Below are 24,826 nucleotides of genomic sequence, written 5' to 3'. Positions count from 1 at the left end.
AACAATGCAAGACGTTATGTTTGGCGTAAAAGCAACACAGCCCATAACCCTGAACACACCATCCCCACTGTCAAACATGGTGGTGGCAGCATAATGGTTTGGGCCTGCTTTTCTTCAGCAGGGACAGGGAAGATGGTTAAAATTGATGGGAAGATGGATGGAGCCAAATACAGGACCATTACTCTGTCTCTCTCTGCTGGTCTTTTTAGGTTACCTTCTCTGTCTCTCATTCTTCAGCTGTTCTACATCTCCCCTAACTAGCTCATTCACTCTTTCCCACCTGTTCTCTCTTCCCCTCTGATTAGGTCTCTATTTCTCTCTCTGTTCCTGCTACTTTCAGTGTCTGATTCTTGTTTGTGTTTTTGATGCCAGAAGCAAGCTGTCGTCCCGTTTGCTTCCACCTTGTCCTATCCTGTCGGAGTCTGCCTGGCAGGTGCATCCTGCATTATACTAACGTTCTTTTTGTTCCATTGACTACGTTGGAAGAGGATTTATGCCATTCCTGTTTTTCATTAAAGAACTCTGTTTTCTGTTAAAACCGCTTTTGGGTCTTCACTCAAGTACATAACAGAAGAATCAGACCAAGAATGGACCCAGCGGCTCCGGACCCTTTTCACTCCGCCGTCGAGATCCAGGGAGCGATGCTAGGCAGACACGAGGAGGAATTGTCTGCTGCTCGACATGCCGTTGAGACCCTGGCCGTCCAAGTCTCCGACCTCACAAGACAGGTTCACCAACTCCACCTCGATCCACCGCCCACTTCCAGGGTTTCCGAGTCTCCGGAGCCCAGGATCAACAACCCGCCGTGTTACTCTGGGGAGCCCACTGAGTGCCGCTCATTCCTCACTCAGTGTGATGTGGTGTTCTCTCTCCAGCCCAACACTTACTCCAGGAGCGCAGCCCGCATCGCCTACGTCATTTCTCTCCTTACCGGACGGGCGCGTGAGTGGGGCACGGCAATCTGGGAGGCGAGGGCTGAGTGTATTAACCAGTATCAGGACTTTAAGGAGGAGATGATACGGGTTTTTGACCGTTCTGTTTTTGGGGAGGAGGCTTCCAGGGCCCTGTCTTCCCTATGTCAGGGGAATCGATCCATAACGGATTATTCTATTGAGTTTCGCACTCGCTGCCTCTAGTGACTGGAACGAGCCGGCTTTGCTCGCTCGTTTTCTGGAGGGTCTCCTCGTCGAGGTTAAGGATGAGATCCTCTCCCGGGAGGTTCCTTCCAGTCTGACTCCTTAATAGCTCTCGCTATTCGCATAGAGCGACGGTTTGATCTTCGTCGCCGAGCTCGTGGAAAGGAGCTCGCGTTCTCCGTTGCTCCCCTCTCCACATCACTGCCACCTGCCGCATCACTGCCACCCTCCTCCGCCGGCTCGGATGCTGAGCCTATGCAGCTGGGGGTATCCGCATCTCGGCCAAGGAGAAGGAACGGAGAATCACCAATCGCCTCTGTCTCTACTGCGGCTCCGCTGGTCATTTTGTCACCTCATGTCCAGTAAAAGCCAGAGCTCATCAGTAAGAGGAGGGCTACTGGTGAGCGCAACTACTCAGGCCCTCTCCTTCTGGATCACGCACTACCTTTCCGGTCCATCTCCGCTGGCCCGGTTCATCTGCTTCCTGCAGTGCCTTGATAGACTCTGGGGCGGAGGGCTGTTTTATGGACGAGACCTGGGCTCGGGAACATGACATTCCTCTCAGACAGTTAGGGAGCCCACGGCCTTGTTCGCTTTAGATGGTAGTTCTCTCCCCAAGATTCAGCGTGAGACGCTGCCTTTAACCCTCACTGTCTCTGGTAATCATAGCGAAACCATTTTTTTAATTTTTCGTTCACCTTTTACACCTGTTGTTTTGGGTCATCCCTGGCTAGTGCGCCATAACCCTTCTATTAATTGGTCTAGTAATACTATCCTATCCTGGAATGTTTCTTGTCATGTGACCTGTTTAATGTCTGCTATCCCTCCTGTTTCCTCTGTCTCTTCTTCACAGGAGGAGCCTGGCGATTTGACAGGGGTGCCGGAGGAGTATCACGATCTGCGCACGGTGTTCAGTCGTTCCAAGGCCACTTCTCTCCCTCCACACCGGTCGTATGACTGTAGTATTGATCTCCTTCCGGGAACTACTCCCCCGGGGTAGATTATACTCTCTGTCGGCTCCCGAACGTAAGGCTCTCGAGGATTATTTGTCGGTTTCGCTCGACGCCGGTACCATAGTCTCCTCCTCCTCTCCCGCCGGAGCGGGGTTTTTTTTTGTTCAGAAGAAGGACGGGTCCCTGCGCCCATGCGTGGATTATCGAGGGCTGAATGACATAACAGTTAAGAATCGTTATCCGCTTCCCTTATGTCTTCAGCCTTCGAGATCCTGCAGGGAGCCAGGTTTTTCACCAAATTGGACCTTCGTAACGCCTACCATCTCGTGCGCATCAGGGAGGGGGACGAGTGGAAGACGGCGTTTAACACTCCGTTAGGGCACTTTGAATACCGGGTTCTTCCTTTCGGCCTCGTTAACGCTCCAGCTGTCTTTCAGGCACTAGTTAACGACGTCCTGAGAGACATGCTGAACATTTTTGTTTTCGTTTACATGGACGATATCCTGATTTTTTCACCGTCTCTCTCGATTCATGTTCAGCACGTGCGACGCGTCCTCCAGCGCCTTTTGGAGAACTGTCTTTATGTGAAGGCTGAGAAGTGCACTTTTCATGCCGCCTCTGTCCCTTTTCTCGGTTCCGTTATTTCCGCTGAGGGCATTAAGATGGATCCCGCTAAGGTCCAGGCTGTCATTGATTGGCCCGTTCCTAAGTCACGCGTCGAGCTGCAGCGCTTTCTGGGCTTCGCTAATTTCTATCGTCGTTTCATCCGTAATTTCGGTCAGGTGGCAGCTCCCCTCACAGCCCTTACTTCTGTTAAGACGTGCTTTAAGTGGTCCGTTTCCGCCCAGGGAGCTTGATCTTCTTAAGAATCGTTTTACATCCGCACCTATTCTTGTTACACCTGACATCTCTAGTCAGTTTGTTGTTGAGGTTGACGCGTCAGAGGTGGGCGTGGGAGCCATTCTTTCTCAGCGCTCTCTCTCTGACGGCAAGGTCCATCCTTGCGCGTTTTTCTCTCATCGCTTATCGCCGTCAGAACGTAACTATGATGTTGGTAATCGCGAACTGCTCGCCATCCGCTTAGCCCTAGGCGAATGGCGACAGTGGTTGGAGGGGGCGACCGTTCCTTTTGTCGTTTGGACTGACCATAGGAACCTTGAGTACATCCGTTCAGCCAAACGACTTAATGCGCGTCAGGCTCGTTGGGCTCTGTTTTTCGCTCGTTTCGAGTTTGTTATTTCTTATCGTCCGGGCTCAAAAAACACCAAGCCTGATGCTTTATCTCGTCTCTTCAGTTCTTCTGAGGTCTCCACCGACCCCGAGGGGATTCTCCTGACGGGCGTGTTGTCGGGTTGACTGTCTGGGGAATTGAGAGGCAGGTAAAGCAAGCACTCGCTCACACTCCGTCGCCGCGAGCTTGTCCTAGGAACCTTCTGTTCGTTCCCGTTCCTACTCGTCCGGCCGTTCTTCAGTGGGCCCACTCTGCCAAGTTAGCCGGCCACCCCGGCGTTCGGGGTACGCTCGCTTCCATTCGCCAGCGTTTCTGGTGGCCCACTCGGGAACGTGACGCGCGTCGATTTGTCGCCGCTTGTTCGGTCTGCGCGCAGACTAAATCTGGGAACTCTCCTCCTGCCGGCCGTCTCAGACCGCTTCCCATTCCCTCTCGACCGTGGTCTCACATCGCTTTAGATTTTATCACCGGACTGCCTTCATCAGCGGGGAAGACAGTTATTCTTACGGTTGTCGATAGATTCTCTAAGGCGGCTCATTTCATTCCTCTCGATAAGCTCCCTTCTGCTAAGGAGACGGCTCAGATCATTATCGAGAATGTTTTCCGAATTCATGGCCTTCCGTCTGACGTCGTTTCCGACAGAGGCCCGCAGTTCACGTCTCAATTTTGGAGGGAGTTTTGCCGTTTGATTGGGGCTTCCGTCAGTCTCTCGTCCGGCTTTCATCCCCAGTCTAACGGTCAAGCCGAACGGGCCAATCAGACTGTTGGTCGCATTTTACGCAGTCTTTCTTTTCGTAACCCTGCGTCTTGGTCAGAACAGCTCCCCTGGGCAGAGTACGCCCACAACTCGCTTCCCTCGTCTGCTACCGGTCTATCTCCTTTTCAGAGTAGCCTCGGGTACCAGCCTCCGCTGTTCTCATCTCAGCTCGCCGAGTCCTGCGTCCCTCCGCTCAGGCTTTTGTCCAGCGTTGCGAGCGCACCTGGAAGGGGGTCAGGTCGGCACTTTGCCGTAATAGGGCGCAGACTGTGAGGGCCGCTAATAAGCGTAGGACCAAGAGTCCTAGATATTGTTGCGGTCAGAGAGTATGGCTCTCCACTCAGAACCTTCCCCTTAAGACAGCTTCTCGCAAGTTGGCCCCGCGGTTCATTGGTCCGTTCCGTATTTCTCAGGTCATTAATCCTGTCGCAGTGCGACTTCTTCTCCCGCGCTATCTTCGTCGCGTTCACCCGGTCTTCCATGTCTCCTGTGTTAAGCCCGTTCTTCGCGCCCCCGCTCGTCCCTCTCCCCCATCCTTGTCGAGGGCGCACCCATCTACAGGGTTCGTAAGATTTTGGACATGCGCCCGGGGCCGTGGTCATCAGTACCTAGTGGATTGGGAGGGGTACGGTCCTGAGGAGAGGAGTTGGGTTCCCTCTCGGGACGTGCTGGACCGTTCGCTGATCGATGATTTCCTCCGTTGCCGCCAGGTTTCCTCCTCGAGTGCGCCAGGAGGCGCTCGGTGAGTGGGGGTACTGTCATGTCTTGTTATGTCTGTTCCTGTCCTTTCTCTTCACTCTGTCTCTCTCTGCTGGTCTTTTAGGTTACCTTCTCTGTCTCTCATTCTTCAGCTGTTCTACATCTCCCCTAACTAGCTCATTCACTCTTTCCCACCTGTTCTCTCTTCCCCCTCTGATTAGGTCTCTATTTCTCTCTCTGTTCCTGCTACTTTCAGTGTCTGATTCTTGTTTGTGTTTTTGATGCCAGAAGCAAGCTGTCGTCCCGTTTGCTTCCACCTTGTCCTATCCTGTCGGAGTCTGCCTGGCAGGTGCATCCTGCATTATACTAACGTTCTTTTGTTCCATTGACTACGTTGGAAGAGGATTTATGCCATTCCTGTTTTTCATTAAAGAACTCTGTTTTCTGTTAAAACCGCTTTTGGGTCTTCACTCAAGTACATAACAGGAATGGGAAAAGATTTCAGTCTCTCGATGTGCAAAACTGATAGAGACATACCCCAAGCGACTTACAGCTGTAATCGCAGCAAAAGGTGGCGCTACAAAGTATTAACTTAAGGGGGCTGAATAATTTTGCACGCCCAATTTTTCAGTTTTTGATTTGTTAAAAAAGTTTGAAATATCCAATAAATGTCGTTCCACTTCATGATTGTGTCCCACTTGTTGTTAATTTTGCACGCCCAATTTTTCAGTTTTTGATTTGTTAAAAAAGTTTGAAATATCCAATAAATGTCGTTCCACTTCATGATTGTGTCCCACTTGTTGTTGATTCTTCACAAAAAATACAGCTTTATATCTTTATGTTTGAAGCCTGAAATGTGGCAAAAGGTCGCAAAGTTCAAGGGGGCTGAATACTTTCGCAAGGCACTGTACCTACACGTACGCTACGGTCACAAGACGCAGGCCTCCTAATTGTCCCTAGAATTTCTAAGCAAACAGCTGGAGGCAGGGCTTTCTCCTATAGAGCTCCATTTTTATGGAACGGTCTGCCTACCCATGTCAGAGACGCAAACTCGGTCTCAACCTTTAAGTCTTTACTGAAGACTCATCTCTTCAGTGGGTCATATGATTGAGTGTAGTCTGGCCCAGGAGTGGGAAGGTGAACGGAAAGGCTCTGGAGCAACGAACCACCCTTGCTGTCTCTGCCTGGCCGGTTCCCCTCTTTCCACTGAGATTCGGTGCCTCTAACCCTATTACAGGGGCTGAGTCACTGGCTTACTGGGCCTCTCTCATGCCGTCCCTGGAAGGGGTGCGTCACCTGAGTGGGTTGATTCACTGATGTGGTCATCCTGTCTGGGTTGGCCTCCCCCCTTGGGTTGTGCCATGAGGGAGATCTTTGCGGCCTATACTCAGCTTTGTCTCAGGATGGTAAGTTGGTGGTTGAAGATATCCCTCTAGTGGTGTGGGGGCTGTGCTTTGGCAAAGTGGGTGGGGTTATATCCTTCCTGTTTGGCCCTGTCCGGGGGTGTCCTCGGATGGGGCCACAGTGTCTCCTGACCCCTCCTGTCTCAGCCTCCAGTAGTTATGCTGCAGTAGTTTATGTGTCGGGGGGCTGGGGTCAGTTTGTTATATCTGGAGTACTTCTCCTGTCCAATTCGGTGTCCTGTGTGAATCTAAGTGTGCATTCTCTAATTCTCTCCTTCTCTCTCTCGGAGGACCTGAGCCCTAGGACCATGCCCCAGGACTACCTGATATGATGACTCCTTGCTGTCCCCAGTCCACCTGGCTGTGCTGCTGCTCCAGTTTCAACTGTTCTGCCTTATTATTATTTGACCATGCTGGTCATTTATGAACATTTGAACATCTTGGCCATGTTCTGTTATAATCTCCACCCGGCACAGCCGGAAGAGGACTGGCCACCCCACATATGCTCTCTCTAATTCTCTTTCTTTCTCTCTCTCGGAGGACCTGAGCCCTAGGACCATGCCCCAGGACTACCTGACATGATGACTCCTTGCTGTCCCCAGTCCACCTGGCCGTGCTGCTGCTCCAGTTTCAACTGTTCTGCCTTATTATTATTTGACCATGCTGGTCATTTATGAACATTTGAACATCTTGGCCATGTTCTGTTATAATCTCTACCCGGCACAGCCAGAAGAGGACTGGCCACCCCACATAGCCTGGTTCCTCTCTAGGTTTCTTCCTAGGTTTTGGCCTTTCTAGGGAGTTTTTCCTAACCACCGTGCTTCTACACCTGCATTGCTTGCTGTTTGGGGTTTTAGGCTGGGTTTCTGTACAGCACTTTGAGATATCAGCTGATGTACGAAGGGCTATATAAATACATTTGATTTGATTAGATTTGTTTGAGTCCATTCTTAATTCTGCTATGCTATAAAAACATGATACCCCTTTGAACACGCCATTCAATACGCTGACCTCACTCCCCACATCAAACAAAAAGCAACAAGACAAACAAAACGAAACGATAAAAAACAACATGCATAACACATGGCCTGCCAGTATAAATACAGAATGAGTTGAATGTGTTAGGACCATAGCCCTCATTCATTGTGTCCTTGCTGAATGGCCAAAGACAGATGGCATGGAATGGACATTGTCCCCCAGCAAGGGAAATGGTCACATGAGTAACTTCACACAGCACACACCATTCTCTTAATGGGCCTATGCTATGGTCTCCAGTGTGCAGTATATTCTGCTATAAAACACCTGAACCAAAACATGTATAGGATTTGGCTTGGATTTCAGAGATGGTTTGAGAATTAAAGGGGGCGTTCAGTAGTTACATGGGCAGTGAATCCTAAAGGCCTTTAACTACTGTAACTTCATATAAAGTGTGTTAAAATAATAAGAGTATGGGGAAAATGTGGCATGGGGAACATTTTATATTAAAGGGATACTTCAGGATTTTGGCAATGCGGCCCTTATTCTACTTCCCGCGCAAGATTAATTTCTGGATAGCATTTTTATGTCTCATTTTTTTAAATTTACTTTATTTAACTAGACAATTCAGTTAAGAACAAACTCTTATTTACAATGACGGCCTGCCCCAGCCAAACCCGGACAACGCTGGGACAATAGTGCACCGCCCTATGGGAATCCCAATCACGGCCAGATGTGATACAGCCTGGAATCGAACCAGGGACTGTAGTGACGCCTCTTGCACTGAGATGCAATGCCCAAGACCTCTGCGCCACCCGGGAGCCCAGTATGAAGGACGTTAGAGGTAGTTTCTCGAGCTAATGCTAACTAGTGGTAGCGCAATGACTGGAAGTAGTATTTACTAGAATGCATGCCTCATTGCCAAAATCCTGAAATATCCCTTGAATAGGCCACCTCTTTGAACTCAAGCTTGCTTTTGTAGGGAATAAAGAGATGCAGACAAAAACTGATGAAGAGAGTGAGAGGCAAAAAGAGAGAGAGGGAAAAAGAGAGAGAGGGAAAAAGAGAGTGAGAGGGAAAAAGAGAGTGAGAGGGAAAAAGAGAGTGAGAGGGAAAAAGAGAGAGAGGGAAAAGAGAGTGAGAGGGAAAAAGAGAGTGAGAGGGAAAAAGAGAGTGAGAGGGAAAAAGAGAGAGAGGGAAAAAGAGAGAGAGGGAAAAGGAGAGAGGGAGAGGAGGAAAAAGAGAGAAAAGTGAGAGGGAAAAAAGAGAGGGAGAGAGTGAGAAAAAAGAGAGAGGGGAAAAAGAGAGAGAGGGAAAAAGAGAGAGAGGGAAAAAGAGAGTGAGAGGGAGGGAAAAAGAGAGTGAGAGGGAAAAAGAGAGTGAGAGGGAAAAAGAGAGAGTGGGAAAAAGAGAGTGAGAGGGAAAAAGAGAGTGAGGGAAAATGAGAGTGAGGGAAAAAGAGAGAGAGAGGGAAAAGGAGAGTGAGAGGGAAAAAGAGAGAGAGGGAAAAAGAGAGAGAGGGAAAAAAGAAAGAGGGAAAAAGAAAGTGAGGGAGAGGGAAAAAGAGAGTGAGAGGGAAAAAGAGAGAAAGGGAAAAAGAGAGAGGGAAAAAGAGAGTGAGGGGGAAAAAGAGAGTGAGAGGGAAAAAGAGAGTGAGAGGGAAAAAGAGAGAGAGGGAAAAAGAGAGAGAGGGAAAAAGAGAGTGAGAGGGAAAAAGAGAGTGAGAGGGAAAAAGAGAGTGAGAGGGAAAAAGAGAGTGAGAGGGAAAAAGAGAGAGAGGGAAAAAGAAAGAGAGGGCAAAAGAGCGAATAAACAAGGAGGGAAAGAGGAATAAGGGAACCAGAATAGAGAGAGTAACACAGTTAGAATAATCGATAGCAGGCTGGCCAATAGAACCATCTTACCCAACATGCCCTTGCTTTCCTCTGACAGACACATGTCCTTCTCTGCGCTGGGTAGCACAAAGCCCACCACGAAGATCTCCACACCGTCTGCCATGAGGGCCAGCCCCAGAACAAAGTACAGCGTCCACTGGAACTTCCCATGGCCACACTCCTGCAGGATGGTCTCGTACTGCTGGGCCAGCTCCTCCTGATCCTTCCTCCTCTCCGCCTCGAACTGGGCCAGGTCCCTGATCTGAGCTTGGGGGGCCATCCCGTCCACCGGACCCGTTTTGCCGGACTCCGCCCGGGGGATCCCCTGGTACTCTCCCTCGTAGATCTCATCGTCTTCGTCGTGACCTTCCGTGGAGTCGCTGTGGCCGCCCTCGTCGTCGTTAGCCCGGCTGTCATTGCGGTAGTAGCCGTCGCCATCTTGGCTTTGCTGCACGGGGTAGTCGTCATCCTCGTCCTCTTCCTCGAAGCGCTTGTATGAGCGCTTAGTGTACTCGTCGGCCATTTTGTCCACACTGCGGCCCACCTTCTTGCCCGCCTGCTTCTTCACCACCTTGGCGATGTCTTTGGCACCGCGGATGAAGTCCTGACGTCCGTCTTGTCCGTAGCCGTCATCCATCTTGGCTCTGGCGGTGAGGTTGGTTGCTGCTAGGAACGGGAGATATCAGGAGTGGCACAAGGGCATGGGTGTGCACTGGGGATCTCTGTGGATCTGGAATTCAGCGCCACGGACAGCTCCTTTATCAGCTACAGATAGAATATCTTCCTCCAAATTGAGACCTGGAATGAAAGAGGGGATTGTGTGAGAACGGCACCTCCAACACTGTGGAAAGACACTACGCAGCATCAACTGTCCGTTCGCAGTTCTCACTCATTCTCACTACGTCAACTTCCATTCAAGAAATACAAACTATGGTGTTTACATACGGTTGGAATCTTCATAAGAGTATACACCTGCGTCTGTACATGACAGCTGGCCGGTGGCACCTTCATTGGGAGGACGGGCTCATAGTAATGGCTTGAGGGGAATAAATGGAATTGTATCGAACACGTGTTTGACACCATTCCATTTCCTCCATCCCAGCCATTATCATGATCCGTCTTGCCTCCTGTGCTGCACGTGCCACAGAAAGCCAAACTCAAGTGAAGTCAGTAACCGCATGGAGGCTCTCAGTACCTGTATTCATGATTCTCAACAAATGGTCTTATTCCTATGGCTGAGCCCATTCAGCCCACCTTATCTGACCCAATGTAATGTCCTTAATAAGTGGAAATGACAGCTTTAAGTAGAAAATGACAGAAGAACACCTGTTCTAACCCAGTGGCCTGCATTGATTGAGCACCAGTTATCTCGTAGCTCTCCCCCAGCCCGTCCACAAGTCACAGCATGGCATTTCTAATGGCTCTCGGCTTGAATCAAACCTTCAAGGGAACATTTTTTTCCTTTATTTTACTAGGCAAGTCAGTTATGAAGAAATTCTTATTTTCAATGACGGTCTAGGAACAGCGGGTTAACTGCCTGTTCAGGAACAGAATGACAGATTTGTACCTTGTCAGCTCAGGGATTTGAACTTGCAATCCTCCGGTTGCTAGTCCACCACTCTAACCACTAGGCTATATACAGCAACACTGAAGGTTAGGAGCAGTTAGGAGCACTGCAATTACATTTGTTCCCAGGAAGTCTATAAAGAGAGATTAGTATTTCCTGTCTGACAATCTGGAGAATGGGGTGATATAAGCCTACATGTCTAGCAGATGAATGGATTAATATGATGAGTTACTGTAGGCAATTAGGTAACACTACCAGTTTATTTTGGGAGATAGCTTAGTCCTTCAGCTATATCAACTTAAAAATCATCTTGTGGTATTCGGTGATGTGACGTGGCAATAATGCTTTCTAAGTTTGCCTAGTGTTTGTCTAGTGTGGTCTAGTGTGTGTCTAGTGTGTGTCTAGTGTGGTCTAGTGTGGTCTAGTAAGTGTCTAGTATGTGTCTAGTGAGTGTCTAGTGTGTGTCTAGTGTGTGTCTAGTGTGGTCTAGTGTGGTCTAGTAAGTGTCTAGTGTGGTCTAGTGTGGTCTAGTAAGTGTCTAGTATGTGTCTAGTGAGTGTCTAGTGTGTGTCTAGTGTGTGTCTAGTGTGGTCTAGTGTGGTCTAGTAAGTGTCTAGTATGTGTCTAGTGAGTGTCTAGTGTGTGTCTAGTGTGTGTCTAGTGTGGTCTAGTGAGTGTCTAGTGAGTGTCTAGTGAGTGTCTAGTGTGTGTCTAGTGTGTGTCTAGTGTTGTGTCTGGTGAGTGTCTGGTATGTGTCTAGTGTGTGTCTGGTGAGTGTCTGGTGTGTGTCTAGTGTTGTGTCTGGTGAGTGTCTGGTGAGTGTCTGGTGAGTGTCTGGTGTGTGTCTGGTGTGTGTCTAGTGTTGTGTCTAGTGAGTGTCTGGTGAGTGTCTGGTGAGTGTCTGGTGTGTGTCTGGTGAGTGTCTGGTGTGTGTCTAGTAAGTGTCTAGTGTGTGTCTAGTGTGTGTCTAGTATGTGTCTAGTGAGTGTCTAGTGTGTGTCTAGTGTGTGTCTAGTGAGTGTCTATTATGTGTCTAGTGAGTGTCTGGTGTGTGTATAGTGAGTGTCTGTGAGTGTCTAGTGAGTGTCTAGTGTATGTGTCTGGTGAGTGTCTAGTGTGTGTCTAGTGAGTGTCTGGTGAGTGTCTGGTGTGTGTCTAGTGTTGTGTCTGGTGAGTGTCTAGTGTTGTGTCTGGTGAGTGTCTGGTGAGTGTCTGCTGAGTGTCTGGTGTGTCTGTGTCTGTGAGTGTCTGGTGAGTGTCTGGTGTGTCTGGTGAGTGTCTAGTGAGTGTCTGTGTAGTAAGTGTCTGGTGTTGTGTCTGGTGAGTGTCTGGTGAGTGTCTAGTGTTGTGTCTGGTGAGTGTCTAGTGTTGTGTCTGGTGAGTAACTGGTGTGTGTATAGTGAGTGTCTGGTGAGTGTCTAGTGTGTGTCTAGTGTTGTGTCTGTGTCTAGTGAGTGTCTAGTGAGTGTCTGGTGAGTGTCTGTGTATAGTGAGTGTCTGGTGAGTGTCTGGTGTGTGTCTAGTGTTTTGTCTGGTGAGTGTCTAGTATGTAGTGAGTGTCTGTCTAGTGTGTCTAGTGAGTGTCTAGTGAGTGTCTAGTATGTGTCTAGTGAGTGTCTAATGTGTGTCTAGTGTGTGTCTAGTGAGTGTCTGGTATGTGTCTAGTGACTGTCTGGTATGTGTCTAGTGTGGTCTAGTGAGTGTCTAGTATGTGTGTGAGTGTCTAGTGTGTGTCTGGTGAGGTCTGGTGTGTGTCTAGTGTGTGTCTAGTGTGTCTAGTGTCTAGTGTTGTGTCTGGTGAGTGTCTGGTGTGTGTCTAGTGTTGTGTCTGGTGAGTGTCTGGTGAGTGACTTGTGAGTGTCTGGTGAGTGTCTGGTGTGTGTCTAGTGTTGTGTCTGGTGATTGTCTGGTGTTGTGTCTGGTGAGTGTCTGGTGTGTGTCTAGTGTTGTGTCTGGTGAGTGTCTAGTGTGTCTAGTGAGTGTCTGGTGAGTGTCTGGTGAGTGTCTGGTGTGTGTCTAGTGTTGTGTCTGGTGAGTGTCTAGTGTTGTGTCTGGTGAGTAACTGGTGTGTGTCTAGTGTTGTGTCTGGTGAGTGTCTGGTGTGTGTATAGTGAGTGTCTGGTGAGTGTCTAGTGTGTGTCTAGTGTGTGTCTAGTGTGGTCTAGTGTGGTCTAGTAAGTGTCTAGAATGTGTCTAGTGAGTGTCTAGTGTGTGTCTAGTGTGTGTCTAGTGAGTGTCTATTATGTGTCTGGTGAGTGTCTGGTGTGTGTCTAGTGTTGTGTCTGGTGAGTGTCTAGTGTGTGTCTAGTGAGTGTCTGGTGAGTGTCTGGTGAGTGTCTGGTGATTGTCTGGTGAGTGTCTGGTGTGTGTCTAGTGTTGTGTCTGGTGAGTGTCTAGTGTTGTGTCTGGTGAGTAACTGGTGTGTGTCTAGTGTTGTGTCTGGTGAGTGTCTAGTGAGTGTCTGCTGAGTGTCTGGTGTGTGTCTAGTGTGTGTCTAGTGAGTGTCTGGTGAGTGTCTGGTGAGTGTCTGGTGAGTGTCTGGTGAGTGTCTAGTGTGGTCTAGTAAGTGTCTAGTGTGTGTCTAGTGTGTGTCTAGTGTGGTCTAGTGTGGTCTAGTAAGTGTCTAGTATGTGTCTAGTGAGTGTCTAGTGTGTGTCTAGTGTGTGTCTAGTGAGTGTCTAGTGAGTGTCTATTATGTGTCTAGTGAGTGTCTGGTGTGTGTATAGTGAGTGTCTGGTGAGTGTCTGGTGTGTGTCTAGTGTTGTGTCTGGTGAGTGTCTAGTGTGTGTCTAGTGAGTGTCTGGTGAGTGTCTGGTGAGTGTCTGGTGAGTGTCTGGTGTGTGTCTAGTGTTGTGTCTGGTGAGTGTCTAGTGTTGTGTCTGGTGAGTAACTGGTGTGTGTCTAGTGTTGTGTCTGGTGAGTGTCTGGTGTGTGTCTAGTGAGTGTCTGGTGAGTGTCTGGTGAGTGACTTGTGAGTGTCTGGTGAGTGTCTGGTGTGTGTCTAGTGTTGTGTCTGGTGAGTGTCTGGTGAGTGTCTGGTGTATGTCTAGTGTTGTGTCTGGTGAGTGTCTGGTGAGTGTCTGGTGTGTGTCTAGTGTTGTGTCTGGTGAGTGTCTAGTGAGTGTCTCTCTCCCCTGTCTAGTGTTGTGTCTCTGTGTCTCCCCCTGGCTCTCTATCTCTGTTTCCTCCTGTCATTTCCTTCCCTATCTCTTTTCTTTTGTCCCTCCATCTCTGTTCTCTCGTCTCAGCTGCTCTCTTTCTCTATTCTCTCTCTATTCTCTCCTCCCTGTCTTCATCCTCTCTCCTTTCCCCATCCTTCATCTCTTTCCCTCTTGTCATTCTCCTCTATCTCTGTTTATCTCTCTCCCTCCTTCCCTATCTCTGTTTCTCTCTCTCCCTCCCCTGGCTCTCTCTTTCTCTCTCTCCCTCCCCTGGCTTTCTATCTCTGTTTTCTCTCTCTCCCTCCTATCCTGGCTCTCTATCTCTGTTTCTCTCTCTCCCTCCCCTGGCTCTCTATCTCTGTTTCTCTCTCTCTCTCCCTGGCTCCTATCTCTGTTTTTCTCTCCCTCCCTGGCTCTCTATCTCTGTTTCTCTCTGTCCCTCCTTCCCTATCTCTGTTTCTCTCTCTCCCTCCCCTGGTTCTGTCTCTCTCTGTTTCTCTCTCTCTCTCCCTCCATCCCTATCTCTGTTTCTCTCTCTCTCTCCCTCCATCCCTATCACTGTTTCTCTCTCTCCCTCCCCTGGCTCTCTGTTTCTCTCTCTCCCTCCCCTGGCTCTCTATCTCTGTTTATCTCTCTCCCTCCTTCCCTATCTCTGTTTCTCTCTCTCCCTCCCCTGGTTCTCTCTCTCTCTCCCTCCCCTGGCTTTCTATCTCTGTTTCTCTCTCTCCCTCCCCTGGCTCTCTATCTCTGTTTCTCTCTCTCCCTCCCCTGGCTCTCTATCTCTGTTTCTCTCTCTCTCTCTCCTTCCCTATCTCTGTTTCTCTCCCTCCCCTGGCTCTCTATCTCTGTTTCTCTCTGTCCCTCCTTCCCTATCTCTGTTTCTCTCTCCCTCCCCTGGTTCTGTCTCTCTCTGTTTCTCTCTCTCTCTCCCTCCATCCCTATCTCTGTTTCTCTCTCTCTCTCCCTCCATCCCTATCACTGTTTCTCTCTCTCCCTCCCCTGGTTCTCTCTCTCTGTTTCTCTCTCTCCCTCCCCTGGCTCTCTATCTCTGTTTCTCTCTCTCCCTCCCCTGGCTCTCTATCTCTGTTTTCTCTCTCTCCCTCCCCTGGTTCTCTCTCTCTGTCTCTCTGTCCCTCCCCTGGCTTTCTATCTCTGTTTCTCTCTCTCCCTCCCCTGGCTCTCTATCTCTGTTTCTCTCTCTCCCCTGGCTCTCTATCTCTGTTTCTCTCTCTCCCTCCTTCTCTATCTCTATTTCTCTCCCTCCCCTGGCTCTCTATCTCTGTTTCTCTCTGTCCCTCCTTCCCTATCTCTGTTTCTCTCTCTCCCTCCCCTGGTTCTGTTTCTCTCTCTGTTTCTCTCTCTCTCTCCCTCCATCCCTATCTCTGTTTCTCTCTCTCCCTCCCCTGGTTCTCTCTCTCTGTTTCTCTCTCTCCCTCCCCTGGCTCTCTATCTCTGTTTCTCTCTCTCCCTCCTTCCCTATCTCTGTTTCTCTCTCTCCCTCCCCTGGTTCTCTCTCTCTGTTTATCTCTCTCCCTCCCCTGGCTCTCTATCTCTGTTTCTCTCTCTCCCTCCCCTGGTTCTCTCTCTCTGTTTCTCTCTCTCCCTCCCCTGGCTCTCTCTCTCTCTCTGTTATTTGTGGGTAAGGATAATTGGTTCTCAGCTTCACTCTGTTATTTCTGTTGTGTATTCCTCTCCTCGTGGCACTATCGGCAACGCTAACCTGCCTGGGCTGTGCTGTTTAACCTCCCAGTCTCTCTCTCCTGCTAGAGTCTCCAGAGATAGCAGGCAGGTTAAACCTTGACCCGGAGAACAAGGCTGACAGAAAAATGGGCAGCCTAGTCGCCTGCTCTTTTCCCTGCACCTCTGTCACACACACAGGTCCATCAAATTTGTCTCACAGAGGAACACAGCAATAGAGCCAAGGGAAACAGATGCAGTCAGATTGTCAGATTAATATACAATATCTTAAGAGAGAAAGTGTGCACACTGTTCATTGAAATCCATGCACAATATATAGCCTAGCCTACTATACAACCTTAAAATATGATGTTTCTTTAGTGAATACAAATTCGATTTTTTCAGAAATGTGACTGTATGCTGTTAGTTTGAGAATAACACCAATCCCAAATGGGGATGTGTAGGAGACAGTGTGAAGCTGATCCCTTGATAGAGTGGTGTTGGTGCCCACTGTGGCTGCCTAATGCTATTGGATTCTCTGGTCCTTTGAAGAGGAGGAGACACAGCAGGAGAAGAGAACAGGCCTCAGGGAGGATCCATAGACCATAGCTGAACCCAATGACCATGCACACACTCTGAAATACTGTAACAGTCCCCACCCTTCTTTGGTTAGTGACTCCCCTTTAATCTGTTAACACTTTATTTTACGGTTCTATTTCAGCTAGTACCTGTTGGACAAGGGGTACTCTCTGGTGCTGCGATTCAGTACCTGGTACCAAAAAGGCACATACGTAATTACCAAGTCAACTGTGTAACAGGCTACTATTACAGCCTTACCAAACTGACTACTTCCTATACTGTGTTAGAAGTGTCCTGGCTAAGTAGCATGAGATCAGATGGGATAGAAACTGGAGGAGAGGAGAGGAGAGGAGAGGAGAGGAGAGGAGAGGAGAGGAGAGGAGAGGAGAGGAGAGGAGAGGAGAGGAGAGGAGAGGAGAGGAGAGGAGAGAAACTGGAGAAGAGGATGGAGGGCTGGGGAGCTGCTCAGACAACAGACTGGCAGAGATCACTGAACCCAAAGGTCTTCTGGGAAGACTGTGTTTCCAAGTAACACTCACTTAGACTGAAAATGAACCCCGGAAACAACAGCAGCTATATCAGTCATCTCTGACCTCTGTCTTTTCTACCAAGGTAAAGAGCACTATTATGTCCCACATATAAAGGTGACTTTGGTGATGTCTATGCGTTGAGAATAATATGAATACAGTGGATGAATACAATGGATGGAAATTATTAAATTCATATGAATATGACATATTATCCCAGCTTTGTGTCCTATGTATGACCAGTTCCTCCAAACATGCACTGTATTAGCAGATACTGTGACACTGAAACATGATTGCATGTCAATGTAAATTAATTAGATTGCATTGAATTGCATGTTCGCTGCTGGGCTAATATAGGCCAATATATTGTATGTGGATTTGCTTCATCCACTTCACACGGTAAAGTGCGCATTAGGTGCCACCAGTGTGGAACATAGAAGCCCAATTTCCATATAAATGGCAGTGAGTGAGATGGCCCCTACTTGCCCTTGAAATCCCTGACTCTGAGTCAGACCCCATCTGCTAGCTACAGATGTAGGATCTTAATCTGATCACTTTTTTGTTGCAGAGAATTTTCATGCACAGCAGGAAACGCAAACTTGTAGTGTATTTGAGTTTTAAAAAGGCTTCTAAAGTTTGTCATTTCCACTTTGAAATTTCAGACTTGATTTGCCCTTAACGGAAAATGTATCAACCCCTACAAAAATATCCATGAATTATTATCCACATAATAATTCACATTGCCTGTTGCTGTAAGGTTATTTTCCTGCTGTAGCAAACTGGCGCAAATTAAGAACCTACATCTGTATTGCTCGAGAATCCTGAAGCCATTGCATTTAAACCTGGGTTCATGGTACCACAAGCATCGTTCAGGGAAGAGAAAGCACAAGAGAGACAATCTTCCATTCCTACTGAACAGAGCTTGTCGTGCAGGTGGGAATATGAATTATAATAAAGAAATACTTGAAAAACATATGGAGGTAAATATGAAATTGAAATCCTCCTGTAGGACCTTTGGCAGGTGAACAAGAGCAGACATACAGTAATGTATAAAACATGAGGCCTGCAGTAACAAGCAGGTTTCCCAGGAAGGGAACAACCTTGTGGTTGCATTACACATGGAGTTAGTGCGTAAAGAGGAGGAAGCTCAAGAATAGTTCTATATGCTGATGTGTATGCCAGCAGCCTCTCTAAGAAAACATTGAATAATTGAATATTTTGACAACATTATATTAAATTGTAATGAGATTGGAAATGTGGGCTGAGAGGGAATCTAATGAATCCATGTTGATATAAATTCCATTCAATGAAGAGAAAAATTATATAATTTGAAACAGACAGATAATGTATCAGAGTATATCACCATGCAAAGAAAACGTTTGTCCCTTGTGCCTGCCTGTATTGATGCAGGAGTTTCCTGCCTTGACATCATTAGTGGTTAATGGTCCATAGTTTACAAGGATCCTTACACAGAATGACTCTGTTGGGAGCTGTCTGCTTTGGTAAGACATCTCAATCTAGCAACCCGAGGACATAGAGTTGAAGTTTACAATCACCTTAGCCAAATACATTTAAACTCAGTTTTTCACAATTCCTGACATTTAATCCCAGTAAACATTCCCTGTTTTAGGTCAGTTAGGATCACCACTTTATTTAAGAATGTTAGCGGGGTGGTGGCACCGGGATCCTCATCTCTCCCAAGTGGTCATTCTCTCTTTCTCCCCTTACCCATCTGTCTATCGCCTCCTTTGAATTCCATGCTGTCACAGTTACCAGCCCTTTCAAGCTTAACATCCTTATCATTTATCGCCCTCCAGGTTCCCTCGGAGAGTTCATCAATGAGCTTGATGCCTTGATAAGCTCCTTTCCTGAGGACGGCTCACCTCTCACAGTCCTGGGCGACTTTAACCTCCCCACGTCTACCTTTGACTCATTCCTCTCTGCCTCCTTCTTTCCACTCCTCTCCTCTTTTGACCTCACCCTCTCACCTTCCCCCTACTCACAAGGCAGGCAATACGCTCGACCTCATCTTTACTAGATGCTGTTCTTCCACTAACCTCATTGCAACTCCCCTCCAAGTCTCCGACCACTACCTTGTATCCTTTTCCCTCTCGCTCTCATCCAACACTTCCCACACTGCCCCTACTCGGATGGTATCGCGCCGTCCCAACCTCCGCTCTCTCTCCCCCGCTACTCTCTCCTCTTCCATCCTATCATCTCTTCCCTCTGCTCATACCTTCTCCAACCTATCTCCTGATTCTGCCTCCTCAACCCTCCTCTCTTCCCTTTCTGCATCCTTTGACTCTCTATGTCCCCTATCCTCCAGGCCGGCTCGGTCCTCCCCTCCCGCTCCGTGGCTCGACGACTCATTGCGAGCTCACAGAACAGTGCTCCGGGCAGCCGAGCGGAAATGGAGGAAAACTCGCCTCCCTGCGGACCTGGCATCCTTTCACTCCCTCCTCTCTACATTTTCCTCCTCTGTCTCTGCTGCTAAAGCCACTTTCTTCCACTCTAAATTCCTCTAACCCTAGGAAGCTCTTTGCCACCTTCTCCTCCCTCCTGAATCCTCCTCCCCCTCCCCCCCCCCTCCTCCCTCTCTGCAGATGACTTCGTCAACCATTTTGAAAAGAAGGTCGACGACATCCGATCCTCGTTTGCTAAGTCAAACGACACCGCTGGTTCTGCTCACACTGCCCTACCCTGTGCCCTGTGCTCTGACCTCTTTCTCCCCTCTCTCTCCAGATGAAATCTCGCTTCTTGTGACGGCCGGCCGCCCAACAACCTGCCCGCTTGACCCTATCCCCTCCTCTCTTCTCCAGACCATTTCCGGAGACCTTCTCCCTTACCTCACCTCGCTCATCAACTCATCCCTGACCGCTGGCTACGTCCCTTCCGTCTTCAAGAGAGCGAGAGTTGCACCCCTTCTGAAAAAACCTACACTCGATCCCTCCGATGTCAACAACTACAGACCAGTATCCCTTCTTTCTTTTCTCTCCAAAACTCTTGAACGTGCCGTCCTTGGCCAGCTCTCCCGCTATCTCTCTCAGAATGACCTTCTTGATCCAAATCAGTCAGGTTTCAAGACTAGTCATTCAACTGAGACTGCTCTTCTCTGTATCACGGAGGCGCTCCGCACTGCTAAAGCTAACTCTCTCTCCTCTGCTCTCATCCTTCTAGACCTATTGGCTGCCTTCGATACTGTGAACCATCAGATCCTCCTCTCCACCCTCTCCGAGTTGGGCATCTCCGGCGCGGCCCACGCTTGGATTGCGTCCTACCTGACAGGTCGCTCCTACCAGGTGGCGTGGCGAGAATCTGTCTCTCGCCACGCGCTCTCACCACTGGTGTCCCTCAGGGCTCTGTTCTAGGCCCTCTCCTATTCTCGCTATACACCAAGTCACTTGGCTCTGTCATAACCTCACATGGTCTCTCCTATCATTGCTATGCAGATGACACACAATTAATCTTCTCCTTTCCCCCTTCTGATGGCCAGGTGGCGAATTGCATCTCTGCATGTCTGGCAGACATATCAGTGTGGATGACGGATCACCACCTCAAGCTGAACCTCGGCAAGACGGAGCTGCTCTTCCTCCCGGGGAAGGACTGCCCGTTCCATGATCTCGCCATCACGGTTGACAACTCCATTGTGTCCTCCTCCCAGAGCGCTAAGAACCTTGGCGTGATCCTGGACAACACCCTGTCGTTCTCAACTAACATCAAGGCGGTGGCCCGTTCCTGTAGGTTCATGCTCTACAACATCCGCAGAGTACGACCCTGCCTCACACAGGAAGCGGCGCAGGTCCTAATCCAGGCACTTGTCATCTCCCGTCTGGATTACTGCAACTCGCTGTTGGCTGGGCTCCCTGCCTGTGCCATTAAACCCCTACAACTCATCCAGAACGCCGCAGCCCGTCTGGTGTTCAACCTTCCCAAGTTCTCTCACGTCACCCCGCTCCTCCGCTCTCTCCACTGGCTTCCAGTTGAAGCTCGCATCCGCTACAAGACCATGGTGCTTGCCTACGGAGCTGTGAGGGGAACGGCACCGCAGTACCTCCAGGCTCTGATCAGGCCCTACACCCAAACAAGGGCACTGCGTTCATCCACCTCTGGCCTGCTCGCCTCCCTACCACTGAGGAAGTACAGTTCCCGCTCAGCCCAGTCAAAACTGTTCGCTGCTCTGGCCCCCCAATGGTGGAACAAACTCCCTCACGACGCCAGGACAGCGGAGTCAATCACCACCTTCCGGAGACACCTGAAACCCCACCTCTTCAAGGAATACCTAGGATAGGATAAAGTAATCCTTCTCACCCCCCCCTTAAATGATTTAGATGCACTATTGTAAAGTGGCTGTTCCACTGGATGTCAGAAGGTGAATTCACCAATTTGTAAGTCGCTCTGGATAAGAGCGTCTGCTAAATGACTTAAATGTAAATGTAAATGTTAAATGTCAGAATAAAGCAGAGAGAATAAATTATTTCAGCTTTTATTACTTTCATCACATTCCCAGTGGGTCAGAAGTTTACATACACTCAATTAGTATTTGCTAGCATTGCCTTCAAATTGCTTAACTTGGGTCAAACGTTTCGAGTAGCCTTCCACAAGCTTCCCACAATAAGTTGGGTGAATTTTTGACCATTCCTCCTGACAGAGCTGGTGTAACTGAGTCAGGTTTGTATATTAGGTTTGCTCGCACACGCTTTTTCAGTTCTGCCCACAATTTCTATAGGCTTGAGGTCAGGGCTTTGTGATGGCCACTTCAATACCTTGACTTTGATGTCCTTAAGCCATTTTGCCACAACTTTGGAAGTATGCTTGGGGTCATTGTCCATTTGGAAGACCCATTTGCCACCAAGCTTTAACTTCCTGACTGAGGTCTTGAGATGTTGCTTCAATATATCCACGTAACTTTCCTCCCTCATGATGCCATCTATTTTGTGAAGTGCACCAGTCCCTCCTGCAGAAAAGCACCCCCACAACACGATGCTGCCACCCCCGTGCTTCACGGTTGGGATGGTGTTCTTCGGCTTGCAAGCCTCCCCCTTTTTCCTCCAAACATAACGATGGTCATTATGGCCAAACAGTTCTATTTTTGTTTCATCAGACCAAAAGACATTTCTCCAAAAAGTACGATCTTTGTCCCCATGTGCAGATATAAACCGGAGTCTGGCTTTTTTCTGGCTGTTTTGGCGCAGCTGAGCCGCCTTTATAGATACTTTCATACCTGTTTCCTCCAGCATCTTCACAAGGCCCTTTGCTGTTGTTCGGGGATTGATTTGCACTTTTCGCACCAAAGTAGGTTAATCTCAAGGAGACAGAATGCCTCTCCTTCATGAGCAGTATGACGGCTGCGTGGTCCCATGGTGTTTATACTTGCATACTATTGTTTATACAGATTAACGTGGTACCTTCAGGCATTTGGAAATTGCTCCCAAGGATGAACCAGATTTGTGGAGGTCTACAATTTTTTTTCTGAGGTCTTGGCTGATTTCTTTTGATTTTCCCATGATGTCAAGCAAAGAGGAACTGAGTTTGAAGGTAGGCCTTGAAATACATCCACAGTACACCTCCAATTGACTCAAATTATGTCAATTAGCCTACCAGAAGCTTCTAAAGCCATGACATAATTTTCTGGAATTTCCCAAGCTGTTTAAAGGCACAGTCAACTTAGTGTATGTAAACTTCTGACACACTGGAATTGTGATACAGTGAATTATAAGTGAAATAATCTGTCTGTAAACAATTGTTGGAAAAATGACTTGTGTCATGCACAAAGTAGATGTCCTAACCAACTCACCAAAACTATAGTTTATAGTTAAAAATACATTTGTGGAGTGGTTGAAAAATGAGTTTTAATGACTCCAATATAAGTGTATGTAAACTTCCGACTTTATTTCATGTGTAGTCAGAGAAGATGAATGAGGCCCTCCCATAGGACAAATTTAGTTATATGTTTGGATAAGAAAACATGACAATAAAACAGAAGAATTAAAGCTGTATTAGACCTCCCCCACCTACTGAAATAGAGTTACTCCTTACTCCCTAAAGGTCTAACCTCTGCTCTTGATCTTTAATAGTTTAAGAGGGCTATTACTCACCTACCCCATTCTAGATAACCCGGTGTACCTTACTTTAATGGCCCACTGATCTAAGCTATTCTGTAAAATAGCTGCTCCAAAACCAAAAGCATATTGTATCATCTCTTAGCAATCCAAGATCTTCAGGGCACATAAAACTGCCCACCTCTGCTCTTGGTCTAGAAATCTTGATCTTCGCACAGCGCCTCAATCTCTCTCGGAGGCGCCAGCTGGTTGGCTGGTCATTCTTTGTCTCCATGGTCACGACCTTCACACCAGGAGCCACTCACTACTCCATCTAAATGCAATGAGCTAGCCATCACTATCAGATTACCCTTTACATCCCCACTACTGATCGATATGAGTAGGTACAAATAGGCTCTTTAGCCTGGAATAATAAACCATTATCTTCTTAAGAGTCATGCTGCTGCAAGTACGCGGTTGTTAGCACTAAAAAATTTAGATGAGAATATTTAATTTCCCTTAACTAATCTGTGAGTCATGATATGGACAACAAGACAGCAAATCCTTCTGGAAATATGCAACAACAAAAGGCTTAATATATGGGATAAACAGCAAGAAAGTTGATAAGATAACAACGTAATGAGTTATTCCAAAGTAAAGCACATCTCCTATTGGGCCTGGCATCTTTAATGAAGTGTAAATTGATAATAAATTAAGTGTCCGAGAGGAGCCGGACCAAAACCCTAGCTGTCGTTTGCCAGTGATGAAAGACTTAATTATGTAAACCTATTTCCTTCTAGTGAGCTGAGAGGATGCCAGGGGGCCAGTGGAGCTCCTCTCTACACCACACACAATACTGGAACAGAAGCAGCAGCTTGCTAACAACAAAAGAGAGCAGAGAGAAACAGGAAATAAGATAACGCTAGCTAGCACGTTAAAAGTGAGGCAGTGCACTAAAGTGGAACAGTCTTATGCTCTGGCTGAAGCTACTTTAATTGCTTATCTTAACAGGCCCTACCACGGTGTAACGGCGTTCTTCGTTTGTCGAAAGAAAGTCGGACCGAAATGCAGCGTGTTGGTTACTCATGTTCTTTAATGGAACAAATGACGATACACGAAATAACTTATACATACAAAAAACAACAAAACGGAACGTGAAACCTATTACAGCCTATCTGGTGAACACTACACAGAGACAGGAACAATCACCCACGAAATACAAAGTGAAAACCAGGCTACCTAAATACGGTTCCCAATCAGAGACAACGAGAATCACCTGACTCTGATTGAGAACCGCCTCAGGCAGCCAAACCTATGCAACACACACCCCTAATCAGCCACAATCCCAATAACTAAAAAAACCCACTAAGAAATACAACAAACAATAAACCCATGTCACACCCTGGCCTGACCAACTAATTAACTAAAACACAAAATACTAAGACCAAGGCGTGACACACGGCTAAAATACAACTAGTAAATGTAGACTCGAGCTACAAGTAGGCAACTGTCAACAGCTGAAATTGGGTGGGTCAATTTCCAATCAAAATCATTGTTAATGCTAACATGAGCAACCATTTGCTAAATGTGATACAACACTGCTCATTTCCACCCTTAAACCATTGTGGTAATAGTAATGGAGGAATATATGCTGAAGTTAAAGACAACAACAAGTTCAGACAGTTCTATGCCAGAAGGGTACGTCACCGTGGCTTAAAACAACCCTAGCATGTTTCAAATGTAGCTTAGAGCTAATGCTACCAAGGTTATTAATCCAGCCAAGAAGGTTTGTGAGTGGAAAAACTGTATGTATGTTGAAAGAGAATTGTAGAGACACAGGCCCAACTGTATGTAATGCGGTATAAGGTGTGAGACAATCAATAGAAGTCACAAGTCAATGAAAACAGATACAGTGGAGTGGGCCCTGTAACTCAATAGAAGATTTGTTTGCACAGTACAGTTGTCTGGTCGGCTGTCCAAAAGTTTTGTTTGTTCAATCACAGCACATGAGACCCTAAATACCTTTCAGTGTATAAATTCGTACCGTAAGCAGTATTGACTTTGTGCACAGTGTCTCCCTCCGTTCAAACAGTGGAGTAAGGAGGGAATATGATGTTTCCGTTTCAGTCGACTCTCTCTGACTCCTCTGTTTACAGTTCACTAGAGCCCAGATTGCCAGATTGCCAGGACAAGAGTCAAGATCCCATTAGAAAATGGCATGAGTCGCACGGGGAGTCTGTCAGTGAACG

General features: G+C 47.8%; 1 protein-coding gene across 1 annotated transcript in view; it reads right to left on the bottom strand.

The window, feature by feature from the left end:
- The window catches only part of LOC135520227 (synaptic vesicle glycoprotein 2A-like), a 71,826-nt gene that overhangs the window by 28,945 nt on the left and 18,055 nt on the right, over window positions 1-24,826 (bottom strand). The window contains exon 2 of the mRNA XM_064945626.1: window positions 9,059-9,826. Within this exon, the coding sequence (XP_064801698.1) occupies window positions 9,059-9,665 (607 nt within the window). The 5' untranslated portion in view covers window positions 9,666-9,826. The remainder of the gene's footprint in view (window positions 1-9,058; window positions 9,827-24,826) is intronic.

Source organism: Oncorhynchus masou, chromosome 29 (genome assembly GCF_036934945.1).
Source record: "Oncorhynchus masou masou isolate Uvic2021 chromosome 29, UVic_Omas_1.1, whole genome shotgun sequence".
In the NCBI taxonomy this organism is placed as follows: domain Eukaryota; kingdom Metazoa; phylum Chordata; class Actinopteri; order Salmoniformes; family Salmonidae; genus Oncorhynchus; species Oncorhynchus masou.
This window is presented reverse-complemented; position numbering and strand designations above follow the sequence as displayed.